The 13889-nt window shown below is 42.5% G+C and overlaps 1 protein-coding gene across 1 annotated transcript in view; it reads left to right on the forward strand.

Moving 5' to 3' along the window:
- The first annotated feature begins 311 nt into the window (after window positions 1–311).
- COL3A1 (collagen type III alpha 1 chain) overlaps window positions 312–13889 on the forward strand; it is a 96080-nt gene continuing 82502 nt past the window's right edge. Inside the window, exon 1 of the mRNA XM_033168574.1 lies at window positions 312–545. Within this exon, the coding sequence (XP_033024465.1) occupies window positions 467–545 (79 nt within the window). The 5' untranslated portion in view covers window positions 312–466. The remainder of the gene's footprint in view (window positions 546–13889) is intronic.

Here is a 13889-nt window from a genome sequence, read left to right on the forward strand (position 1 = left end):
AAGGGAAAATGAAATCCAGTCTTCTCTGTTGCACTTGCGTGCCACACAAAAAGAAAATCAGCTCACACACAGCTCATAATCATATAATATAACATATGTGTGCATGTTCTGTGTTCCATACACTCAGAGCAGCCGCTGACAGGCACAGACTCTCCAGATGTGTTATGTAGCTGCTTCAGTTGGCTGTTCCTTCTGCAAGCCCCAAAGAAATATTAATCATTTCATTTAATGCTAAGGGGATGGGACCTCCTCTCGTATTTCAGAAAGGGGCTGGGAAGTAAAGGAAGCCAAAGATTTTCCTATTTAAGGCCAGAGCAAAGGAATGCCTGTGGCTGAGTTGTGTGAAGGGCCCGGTGGCTGAAAGGGCAGGAAACAATTGATGGTGTTCTTTTGATTTTTCTTTCCCCCCACTTTTTTTTCCTTCTCTCTTTTGCACATAGAGTCTCATGTCTAATATTTTTTAGACATGATGAGCTGTGTGCAGGGAGCCGTTTTGCTTTTCCTTGCTGTGTTGCAACCCTCAGTTATTTTGGCACAACAAGATGGTGAGTAATTCCCACTTAAGATTTTTCATGGATTTTAACCACTCTGTTTTTCAACACTTTGTTTCTCCGCTTGCCATAAAAATCAAGCATTGAGCAAACCCATTTTCCTGCCGACTGTTGGAGCTATCAAAGAGGGTCCTGCTCTGCTCTGCTTTATTCTGTAGCATGTAGTACTAGCCTAAATAAAACAAACTTTATCTCAGCTTACGCATTCTTGTGCACCGTCTTCTTAGCTTAAGTTCTTTGCATCCTTCGCTTTGCTCGACAAGTTCTGGAAACTTGTTTTAATCTTCCTTTCTTTTAGCTGTTGGAGTAAGATCTGTGAATACTAGTTCAGCAAAATCTGGAAGTCATTTGACATATTTAATGAGGCTGTATCTTCAGCTCTTTGCAACACGACTGTTGTTTTTTTATAGTAAAAGTATTGCTTTGGTATACAGGAACATGTACCTTTTAAAAGAAGACTTTAATGTCAAAGGAAACACTTTTGCAAACCAGAACGTTTGTTCCAGCTTTGGGGGAAGATTTTCCAGCTGTGTGTGGTGTGTGGGTGTGTTACTTCTTAGACATAAGCAGAAGGGTGGAACAAACTGCTCTAATATTGCTTCAAGCTTCTACATAATCTGCTAGCAAACTCCTTTAAGCACAGAGAGACTTACATCTAAGTAATTATACCTAGGATTGGGTTGCACTTGGTGCATGCAAAGAAAAGATCACTTGAAAATGAATTGGTACTAAATGCCCTATACCTTTTGTAGTACAGATGTTTTGTGACCTGTTTTCTTTTTACATCTTTTTTTAATCAGTGGATACATTTTGAGCTTTGAGGTGTGCTGTGAGGTGTACCAGAGACTGTGCAACATTTTATTTATTTGTGCACAGAACTGGGTCGATGAAACCGGTCACAAACTTTTCATTACCACCAAACCCACTCGCGCAATCCATAGCTGCAATTATAGGGAAGGGTTTCTTGGAACACTCTGAAATCCATGCCCAAAACAGGCAGCATGTTTCCTGACAGAATGCAAGCTCTGTACAAGCCAGGCACTCTAGAGACCATAAGAAAAGGAACCACCAATAATAATCTTCATTACCTAGCAAAAACTGCATTGCTGAAACACGTTATGATTTATCAGAGATGCATGCAATAGCACCACATTCAGCAAACAAATGCTCAGATTTCAATGTTCACTTAAAGGACACAGTTGGGCTGCAATTCTCTTCCCACTTACTTGGGATTAAACCCCATTTAACTTGATGGCACTTACTTCTGGGCAGCCATGCAAAGGCTTGCACCCTCAGATAGCTATCCCCACCAGGCTCCCCAATATTGATCATACATGTCTACTGATTTTGTGGTTTCCCCCTGTATGCTTTGTCTTTCATACAACTATTTGCAGTGTGGATGATGGCAGATGTTCACCTCACATCTTAATGAATATTAAATATGAGTATCCAGAACCATCCCTTCCTTGGTTAACCATCAATCATCCGTCTTCCAAACTGCAAGAAGGAAAAATTAACCATTTCCACCAAAGAAGCGTGTTGTTTTTCAGTGCAATTGCATGAAAGGAAACTTCTCCTGCATTTTGGTTGCTTTCCATATCCCATTGCCTATTTCACATAGATATTTGTGCCCTTATTGGTTATGACTGTGGTTTCTGACATGGTGTCTGGTTCTAGTTGGGAGTACACATTCTGGGCAGATGTAGCAAAGGATTCAAAGGTGCAGCCCAAAATGACATTTTTGCAGATTGCCTCGTCTTGGGTGTTTCATTATTTCAGTGCCAGGTTAGATTTAAGAGGCAAGGACAAAGAGATAAAATTACCCTGGTGAGACTGGGTTTTTGATGGCATGGAATAGCTCAAACGCAATATCAGGTAAAGTACTTTCTTAGCAATGCATCTTTCCATACCATGAAAGTTTCTAGGCTTCTGCTCTAGAAGCAATCTCATCTTTCCTCACTCTTCCTCCCGTTTTTTTTCCTTGCTCCCCACAATGGACAACAGCAGATCAAAGGCTCTTTGAAACCTATTTAGAGAGACAATGTAGGCAATGAAGCAGCAGTATATGGTTGGTGAGTGTTAGTGTTTACAAGGATGAAAAAGAGAGTTTCTAATCACATTATAAAGTGCTCTGGATGTGTCGGAAAGAATTTCCATTTGGTCTATATCAAATTTAAGTCAGTGTACTGTTTTTCTTAGCATATCTTGCCAACTGACAAGCTCTGGCAAGACATTAAGGAAACTGCTGAGGATATACAGAATTGAGAATGATCAGATGTAACCCTACGCAATATGCTTCTTTTTTCCCATAATAACTAAAGAGGAGAAATGAAATAGACTTGCACCACGATTCTATCCTACCTTCCTACGGTGACAGTCACATCACCACCAGTTGTCCACTTTGTGACATCCTTTATTTTTCCAAGCTGATATAGGTCATCTTAGAATCAGGCTGCAATGGCATCTTTGGTCTTAGTTCTGGCTATTGGGGAATATCTGACAATAGTATTTGAATGATGGTTCTTTCGCCGGGGCTCTTTCTCCCTTGCAAGTCTTGTTTAGTTGGTGGTTCACTAAGATGAAGTTTTCTGGTTTGCATGAACATTCGTTTGAGTAGAGTCTTCTCCCTCGCCCTTGCCACCGCTCCATCTCTAACTAACCAAAGCACCAGATGAAGGGCCATCTAGTGGTTGCCAATTCTCCTCCACAAGAATACTTAATCTTCCCATGCTCCAGTTACCATTGCCCACTGTACCACATGAGCCTCGTAGCTAGAGCCATACAAATGATGAACATTTGCTATATTGGTTAAATACACCAAAAAGACTTTTCATCCAATAGCACATTCAGAAAGAGATAAGTAAAGTTGTTTTCTTTGTGTGTGTGGGGGGGGAGGTTGCCCTTGGAGTAATCTTAACACTATCAGTAACTGTAAAGCTTTAGCTAAATTGCCAATGAAAAGATGCAACATTTAATAACTGGACTGCAGCCACACTAGATAGACTTGGGGATTTGTGCCAGCCTTGCCTCTTCATGTTTTGAGTGCATAAAGAGCAAGTTATGTGATTAAGAATTGCTTACATATAATAACTCTGCTTACATGATGATTCCTTTCCATTTTAAAGCATTCAAGACATAAGGGGCAAATTGAGTCGTGCTTGGCTCTTGTCGGCACATTTTCTGAAAAGATATGACCCCCGTTTGGGGTCTTGCCAACATTCAGACGTATGATACAAGCATGTTCACTGGGGAGCAAACAGTTAAAGTTGCTTTTGAAACAGAACAAAAACATTTGCAACTATCATTCCTTCCTCCCCACCCCCTTACATCAGCCTCCTCTGGGATCTGATTTATACGATACCTCTATGTTGCGGTTTACCCTTCCCTATGGCTTGATCCCACAGCACAGCAGTGATGTTTAAGTTGGATAATCATGTAGCATTGTCATGTCAGGTGGGACCCCACCAGCACAACACCTTCCTGGGGTGTTGGTGGAAGTGGGTGGATGACGTTCCACACAACCTATCCATCCCATCTGATTATCCTATTTAGATGTCAGGGTTGGGATCTATCCATGGGGAAGCAGCAGCCACATGCAATGGAGGTAATGTGTCAATCAGCTTTAGATTTCCATTCCTGAAGCGAAAGCTTGGGTAGAGTCTTATGCCACCTGCAATCAGGATTATGTCATCTGCAATAAGAATATAATGGACTCTGTCCAACTTGTGCAACAGACACCTGTACATGCAATGGAATTTTCTATACCTCTCTGCACGCCTTCCAGCTTACCACATGCTCTCAAAAGCAGCTCTGGGGGTTTGAGGGACCCTCCAGAAGAAATGTGGAGGGAGGAGGAGGAGGGAAAAAGACATCTCATTGCACAAGCAGAAATCCACTCACACTGCACTGGGTACAACCCCATGTGATCTTCTGGTTTGTCAGTTACAATGCAAGTGTTTGATGACCTGCACAAACCCCTGGCATTGATTATAGTTGCCGGCATTTAAGCTTTAAATGGTGAAACTGAGAAATAGGCCAAACGCAAAACTGCCCCCATGATACAGGCAAGTAGCATGGATGGACCACATTCACTGGATACATCTGAGAGCCATTGGCTTAAGGCTACTTCATGCATTACCTTTTGCAATCAGTAACTGGCTCTGCTTCTCATAATACATGTGTGTAGTGCCATTTGTAAAAATTAGGGGTGGGGAACCTCAGGTATGGGAGCCAAATGTGACCATTCAGACCACTCTATCTGGCCCTCAGGACTAACCCCAGGCTACACATCCTCCTCAGCCACTCATCCCCTCTCCCCAGGTAACATCCCTCACCAATGCTACTTCGCACCCACTTTGAGTGTTTTTGCCTGGCTGAAATGTGTCCTTGCTTGCTTGCCTGGATGATGCCTCTTGCTTGGCTGGGTGAAGCATAGAGAGCCATGGGCGAGTCTTAAAACACTTTGATGAATATGGATTGGGCTAGGCATAAGCAACCTATTTTCTCAATTATTGAGTTAGTTGTTCAGAAAGGCAAGCCTTAGTTTCCATGTGTTGCTTGATCCCGAAACCAGGGATGGGAATGAAGCTGTCAGCTTTCAATCTGCACTTGATTGGGAATCTTTGTTTCCCAAAGCTAAGCATGAAAAGCTGTCATTAGTTCACTGTGGGGTGTGTGGAGGGCACAGCTTTTAGACAGCTCTACGCCCAGAGTGCTGGGCGTGGAGGCTATTTGCTTTCTGTTTTCATTCTCAATCAAGCCCACTTCATCTCCACCCAAGGCCTAATCATGGACAACTCATTTCTTCCTTGCATTTTGTGTGGGGATGTGAATTACTGGGAGATGGCCGAGCAAGACATGCTTGAGAATCCCTGCTGTAAAGGTTCCTGAGTAAGAGCACACAGCTGTGCATAGCTGGCTTGAGCAATGCCGATTGCCACATTTGAAATGAGAGCATTCAGTGCCTTGAGGGGATTCAGAGTGTTGCATAATGTATCCTTCAGTACAGAAAATGGGTCTGTGGCTTCCTGTGATTTAGAAAAGTCCAAATCTAAATTAAGTTCCAGGGAATCCACATCCTCTAGGTGAGTAGGTGTTCTTGGAAATTAGGCCAGTTTCATAAGTTTGAGGAGGCCTATGGTTTGATGAAAATTAGATAATTACCCTTCCCTTGCATGACTTTCCATATGTGCTTTTTTGATTTGAGACCAAGATCCATCAAACATTTTCCTTAAGAAGTTGGGGGGAGAGAGATCCATTGCTTTATTGCAACAGGGTAGCACTGAAGTTTCTTTTTCACTGGCGCAGATATTATTTTACTTATTTTTAACAATGTTGAATCAATGCCACAAGGTTCTTGATAGATCTTTATGCCATAAGCAGAACCTCTCTCCCTTTCCAACTTTCCAGCTTAATCTTAGACTTCGGACTTCAGTGGTTAAAACAGAAGATGGAGAGCAAGAATTCAGACGGAGGGCTCATTTCTTTCTTTCCGAAAGATGTCATCTACTCTAATTCTAGCATTCATGTTAGACATGCTTCAGGTGCTTGCTTTGTTGAAGATCTCAGGCTGTTGTATTCTTGATTTCTACCATGATCTAAGTCATTCGTCTTAATTTCTTGTGTCATGACCGGCAACTGGGTCACAAGCTAGTTCTATGTTGACATGCTCAAGAGAATGAGAACAGATTTAAGAAGGGGGGATATAATATGTAAGGCCAACAATTAAAAGTGAGTCCTGGGCCACCAATCAAGATGACATGTTAAGCTCCAAGTAGATGCAACCTAGGCTTTAACTTGCATTACTGTTGAAGCTGCTAGCATATGCTTAAAAAACCTCCCTATCCCTGTGAAATTTAATTTAACTGCAGTTTATTTCTCAGGGTGTCCAAGTTGGCATGTTTGCTCAGGTTATAAAGCAACGTGAACAACCCATACATTCTTGGCCAAATTTTCACCATGTGACACTGAGCAGAGCAAGGACAGCTGCAAACGAAATGGCTCCAACAAGGCCTTTTAAGGCTCTGTGGTCCTCACCCTGTTCACTCCAAAACTTCAGTGCATTCAAAAGGTCTACTCAGTCTATAAATCATGAAACTGCCCCAGTGTTTCCTATAGAATCCTAGATGATTCATTGTTTCACTTTATTATTCTGCTCTATCTTTGTATTTATTTATCACATTTTTTTGCATTTTTAATTATCTGCTCCAAAGGTGCTTAGGTTATCTTATTATCTTATTATAACCAAACAGAAGCCCTACAGGGTAGATGATGGGAAGGGATAGTTTGAGCAAGACTTTGAACGTAGGTCTCCCTAGATATGACCAATCATTATTTTTATAGATTTATTATGTTTCCATACCATGTTTTCCTCCAATGAGTTCAAGATGGTGTACATGGGTCTCCCTACCCTATATTATCCTTGCAACAACCCTGTGAAGTAGATTAAGATGAGAGACAGTGACTGGCCCAAGGTCATCCAGTGAGCTCACAGACAACATTCTCCATGGATCTGGTCCAGTTCCAAGAAGTATTAGACCAACTCTTTTCCTTAAGCAATTCTGAAAGAATTTAATTCTATAATCTGATCGGTGTCATGGAGTGCGCACAATTTTTTTAAAAAAGGAAATTCAATGGGGAAAATTCAAGCATTCCAGTTTCACAACTATTCCTGTAAAAGGATATGCTGTTGAGTGGCATGTGGTGGTTAACTTTCTAATTTTTGTACATTGCTGAGTTCTAAAGATGTGATGAATTTGGCTTGTCTTCCTCAAAATGTTAGCTAACAGCTTTTAATTAGTCTTTGAATCTATGGATCCAAGAGCCAAAGTAATAAATTATGTGGCCTGCTCAGAACATTTCTTCAACAAACTTGAGCCTTAATTTAATGAGAGCACACTCTTCCATTTTTCATGCTCCTCTTTCTTAAGCCAGTGCATTTTGCCCAAATGATGGATTAAGGATACAATAAAGATTTTACAGTTGTGTTTTATGGGCAGAACTGGGCATTAAAACAGACACAAATGTGTTGCTAGGGGTGGAGAAGAATGTTTGGTGCTATTCTATTCATTTGCCATTTCTGTGTATTTTTGTAATACACAGTTGCCTGTTGTTGCTTCTTCATTGCACACCACTTAGAGACATTTTTAATATATTAAGCGGCATAGAAATTAAAGAACCATAATCAAATAAGAATAAATAACATAAATCCAGCAAGAAGAATGAAAAACAGCTTTGGGTCTTCCTTCCCCCAAAACAAAAAAACTCAACAACTTGGATTATTCCTCCCCTCAAGAAAGCTCAACAGGTTTGGTCAATCCAATGGATGGATCACTGCCAGTGTTTTTATAGTGGGAGTAGATTGCAGTCTCTTGTGAGTTTTACATCCCTGATCTAACCCAATCCCTGCAATGCAGAAATCTCATGACAGACAGTCGTCCAACCTCTACTTAAAAACTTCCAAGGAAGGAGAGTGCACCATCTCTTGCGGGAATCTGTTCCACTGTCAAATAGCTCTTACTGTCTGAAAGTTCTTCCTGAAGTTTAGTTGGAACCTCCTTTCTTGCAACTTGTATCCATTGGTTCAGGCCCTAGCCTCCAGAGCAGGAGAAAACAAGCTTGCTCCATCTTCTAGTATGACAGCCCTCAAGATATTTGAAGATGGCTATCATATTTCCTCTCAGTGTCCCCTTGCAAAATGAAGTTTCAGCACACACATACGCCTTTCTCTCCATCATATTGTTTTATTTCACAGTGATCTAACTACATTTGCCTGTACAATATGGCAAAGTAAGTGTCATCAATTGTTGCATAACTCTTGTGACGTTTCATCCTTGGCCTCCAGCTTTATATTCAAATTGTGATCAAACAGCCAAAGGTTCATTGCAGAGTGGTGGCCTTGATTCAAAGTAGACTCTTGTTCCAGGTGGACAGTCTTTTCTATTGCAGTCTAGCTATTGACACAAGTATCAATCACAACATTTCAGCTAGGCTATGAACTGGACCAACTTTTCCTTTTTACAAAATTTCCCTAAACTTCACTTTTTGGTGACTTTGCATATGCTACACTTCTCGGTGACTGAGGTCGCGGCATCATGAAATCTACTTCCCTCTCTCTTGGTTAAAATCTACTGCTGAAAGTAACATATCCATTTTTTTCCTTAAGAATAGCTGTTCCACAATAATTCCAAATCATTGTAGATATGTGCACATTTATCTTTTAGTTATGCCTCCCCTATCAAAGCCCCTAAATAACAGAGACATGCAATGAGGGCAATTGTTTGCCATTCATTATTCTCCCTGTTGCATGAAAAGCTACATGTACTCTTTTTTATTTTATACTCCTAACACCAGTCAGCTGGGTCCGATTTCCAAAGTTTGGAAACTGTTTCATGTCAAGATGACAACGGAAAACATGATATAACCCTTCAAATAACAGTCATTTTGTAGATTTAGTTTGGGAGTGCTTCAACCACTGGGTTTTTTGGCCGTGTTTCATGAAACACAGCAAAAGAGATTCCTTTCCTATTAGCTAACAAACCACTTCCATTTTCCAAGATTTCTGTTGAATGAGCATTATTATTATTTTAAGTTTTTTTAAAAATATAAGTGAAGAAGAAAGAATATGCAGTATCTTCTAGAAATGCCTACTTTTTCTCTCCTTGGTTACATAAAATATATACATGAATGCATGCCAGCTTGGGGGAGGTGGGCAGTGCAAGGGATCATGTTCCAAAACTTACCTCTTATCATTCAGCTGAATTGCTACACCCCTTTGATAATGTATTCTTCAGGTACTACAACTGAATGTTTATTTTGCTAGCAACCTTTGTACAAAATGGTTTGTGCCCGGAGGGTTGATGGTAGAGGCCTGCACAAGCTGCAAGTCACCAAACTAATCTAGCATCCTGGATGCAGAGAGGCTTTGATGGAAATTCAAATGCACAGCCTCAGGCACTTCCTTTTATGCAGCTTGGTTCTTGGAGGGCTGGACCACCCCTGGCCCCACCCTTGGACATTTGAGTAGTTTCTGAATCAGAAGGCTGAGTACAAATTATCTTCCTCCCATCTCCCATTACAGCGCAACTGATACATAGGGTTGTCATATTTCAAACAGTATTTGAGCTATTTTTATGGAAATAGGGTAAAAAAATGACACTGCCGACATGGGCTGCCATATGTCTGGATTTTCCCAGATAGTTGTCTGATTTCTGCCCGGACACTGCTGCCGACTGCAGTATGTCCGGGGAAATCTTGATGTAACCTGTTTCCTTACCAAGTCTTTAGAACTTTTTTTGCCAATAATGGGAGTCAGTAGAACAAGATGAAGATGATGATTTCCCTAGTGATCATGTCCAAAAGGAATAATCACTTAAAAATACCCTAGGCTGAACAAACACCAGAACTACCAAGCAATACCATGCAAGAGGAAAGACTAGTATAGAAATGTATCTGTTTTTTTTTTATTGCAGAGAGTTACAATTCCCAGAGCTCCTTGGGAAGAGGGGTTAAACTAGTGTGTGAATTATGGCTCTGTGAGGAGAATAGAGGCCTCCTGACAACTACCAGTACCCTTAATCTTCCCAGGATTCATTGGGGGAAGCCATGACTGTTCAAAGTGGTTCTCACCATTTTTCAAATGTAGTACAGATGGGGAATGGGTCTTTGTCGTGAGAATGCTCATTCCCTATGAACGTCTGTTCCTATTTCTCATGGGTTCACAGTTCACAGAATGAGTTGTAGGCAGCCTCATTTGCATTCCAGTTCTGTCATCAATACAGTCTTTACTCCAAACTAGGTGCCTATTTCAGATGAGGGAATTCCAATGCATGCAGTCTCCATTCTTGGGTGAAACACACAGGTTCCTGTGGCAAGTGGAGATCAGGTATCAAGAGAAAGCAAGCAATCCCAAATTAATTTGCACCCCTGTTTATATAAAGAGTGCCTAGTTTTTCATAATTCCTGTTTCCCATCTAGGAACTGGTGTGTTCTGCCCAAGGATGGAAGCTGAGCTGCATAGCAGTTGATTGTAGAGGCAGATGGAAGTGGGGGACCAGTCGTTACTTGTTTTCTCCTTCCCAACAGGCCTCAAAGCACCTAAAAGGGCCTCATTTGAACATCTGCTACATCCTCCCATGCTCCATTTTACTAGAGGAAGACATGGGTGACTTTTTTCTTTCTTCCCCCTTTGCATTTTTCAACCATCTAGTTCAGCGTTTCCCAAACTTGGGCCTCCAGCTGTTTTTGCACTACAATTCCCATTGTTCCTGACTACTGGTCCTGCTAGTTAGGGATGATGGGAGTTGTAGTCCAAAAACAGCTGGAGACCCAAGTTTGGGAAACCTTGATCTAGTCTTGATAAAGAATTTTGGGGTTCTTAAGTGTCTGATAGATGAGGGATTCCACCACTTGTCAAAGTTGGCCTGTAGGCTTAGGGGGGTGGGATACTCACCACTGGGGAACCCAGCAGAACCCAGCAGGATTGAACTCCACCCATTTTTGTCAGCTGATAGACAGGTGGCCATGATTTGAGTGAAATGACCTCATGAGCCAACTTGGACACCCTGGTGTTCAAAGAGTGTCCCAGAGTAACTTGTTCCCCATCTCTGGCATAGCTGCATCAATGTAGAAGAAGTTTTGATTCAGAAGCCTTTCAAACGGCCTCCATTTGGTTGTTCTTCAAAAGAGAAAGAAAGAAAGAAAGAACCAGAATAAAGGTTCAAGTTGCAACATAGTTTAAGACTATCTCAATTTTAAAAACATTAAGGTACCTCTATAGCAGTTTGATACATTCTTTATTTTTAAAGTATCAGTCTGGGATAGAGGAAAAACTACCTCCTAATACCATGCATGTTTAACTTAGAAGACCAGGACTGATGCATAAAGATATTTCAGCAGAAAGCGCATGATGTTATATAGATGAAGAGTTATGTTTTAGTTCAGGCACGTCCAACAGGTAGATCGTGATCTACCAGTAGATCACTGGACGTCTGTGGTAGATCACTGGTAGATCACTGCCCCCCCAAAGAAGCCCAACAAGTTTGGCTCCCCTAAAAAAAGCTCAAAACCTTTGCCCTTTACCCCCCCCCCCAAAACGGGGCTTTCCTTCTCCCTAAAAAGAGCTCAGCAACTTTGACCTTAACCCCAAAGAAACGGGCCTTTCTTCTTCCTCAAAAAAGCTCAACAACTTTGATCACTGCCAGTCTTTAACTCTGCGAGTAGATCGCAGTCTCTTGGAAGTTGGCCACCCCTGTTAGTTGATGTGCCCTATAACAAAAACAAAAAACAACTTCCATGTAATTTCATTTTATTTTGTAGTCATTTATTTTAGATAGTGAGCTGGATTGCTTTAATGTACATCAAAATGAATTACCTGAGCTAAATTCTTCACTGACTTATAAGCCTTGGAATCATCCAAGCCACTTATAAATTAGTTCAGAATTAGTCTTTCTGCCATGGATGAAATATTGCTGCAGTTTGAGACAGACCAGGAATGCGTTTCTTTCCTATCTGAAATATAAATGTACTGCAATATATAAAATCTTGACATCTCTGGAGGAAAGTAAGGTATCTCCATAGAAGTCCTTTAAAAGCTCACTACATAGAAGATGCAGTTCTTCGTCTTGGCAGGAGAAGATAATTTCCCCTACTTTGGAGATTTTCCCCTCCATGCTTTCTCATGCTGAACGGGAAACCCATTTGGCAAACTCAGACTTGAAGCAGCTCATATTTTCACTTAAGTATATTTGGGTTTCCAGGTCCTCAGAAGGAGAAATGTGCATCACAGGTTAAGAACATAAAAACCAGAGCCTGTCTGCTGGACCAGACGAAAGTCATCTAATCCAGAACACCCTGTTTCCAGTTGTCACCAGCCAGATGCTATCCCCCAACCTTCACACAGTGAGTGTGAAGGTCTGCAAGGAGATTCTAACTGCCTGCATCTGAACATAGACAGAATCCTCCCTTTGATCAGGAAATCTCGTTGCATGGGGGTCAGGGCTAGCCTTGCACTGGGCAGAATGAGGCAATTGCCTCAGGTGGCCACTGCTGGGAAGGGGGTGGCAGTCCTCACCCCCTAGCTGTTTCCTAGAGCCAGTGTGGTGTAGTGGTTAAGAGTGGAAGACTCGTAATCTGGGGAACCGGGTTCACGACTCCGCTCCTCCACATGCAGCTGCTGGGTGACCTTGGGCTAGTCACACTTCTCTGAAGTCTCTCAGCCCCACTCACCTCACAGAGTGTTTGTTGTGGGGGAGGAAGGGAAAGGAGAATGTTAGCCACTTTGAGACTCCTTCGGGTAGTGATAAAGCGGGATATCAAATCCAAACTCTTCTTCCTCCTCCTCCTCCACCTCCTCCTCCTCCTCCTCCTCCTCCTCCTCTTCTTCGTCTTCGTGTTCGTCTTCTTCTTCTTCTTCTTCTTCTTCTTCCGGAGCTCCCTAGCCATTCCTCTCTGTTGGAGATCAGAACTATGTGTGGTATGTACCCTTGACAGTAGTCTGCTGTCCTCACATGTGGGGCAGGCTGCTCTCCTGTGTTGTCAGGGTTCAAGCAAGATTCCGGGTCCAGAATATACATGCAATGCCAAGGGATGGCAGGGGAGAAATCTTGTATTTTGTGGTACATATTACTGCCAAGGGCAGCAGAATGCCTTGGCCCAGCCCTCTACAGCTGTGGTTTTCAACCATGGCAACCTGGGGTGACTTGAATGATGGTCAGGGGTGCCATGGGCAACACTGGCCTCTGTCCCTCTTTCCTTCCCTCCCTCCTCTGATGCCCGCTTGTGTCTCTGCCTCCCAAAGGCTTGCACAGCTGTTTATTGCAGCAGCCCTGGCTCTAAGCTCCGCAGGCGAACAGTGCCTCTGGGAGGCACCTCTCTTTGGGGCAGGGGTGGGGCAGCAGCAGTACCCACCCAGAGGACTCCCAAGGAGAGGGGTGAGGAGAGGAGGCTAAGGGAACACTCCACAAGGGAGGGTGTTCGAAAAAAAAGGGTGAAGGGTTGGCAGCTCTGCAGCCAAGGGGTGAGATCACTGGGCTCCTGAGCCCCACAGGGGTGCTGCAGAAAGAATGCAGTCGATCAAGGAAGCTGTGGACTCAAAAAGGTTGAAAACCTCTGCTCTACAGAGTTCCTGGTTTGGGGGAGGAGCCTAATCACATTCTACTGAACGCAGGCTTTCATCTTCAGATCTTTGCATGGAACACACAGAGTTTGGGAGATAAGCCGGTGAATGGGGACACTGGTGGAAGGACATTTTGAGCTAATGCACATTCTTTTGAAGACCTTGCCATAGGGAATTCCAAAATACGTGTTGCCTTTTTAATTGTTCCGAATCACTCTTAAGTA

The sequence above is a fragment of the Lacerta agilis genome, chromosome 1 (assembly GCF_009819535.1).
Source record: "Lacerta agilis isolate rLacAgi1 chromosome 1, rLacAgi1.pri, whole genome shotgun sequence".
Taxonomy (NCBI): Eukaryota; Metazoa; Chordata; class Lepidosauria; order Squamata; family Lacertidae; genus Lacerta; species Lacerta agilis.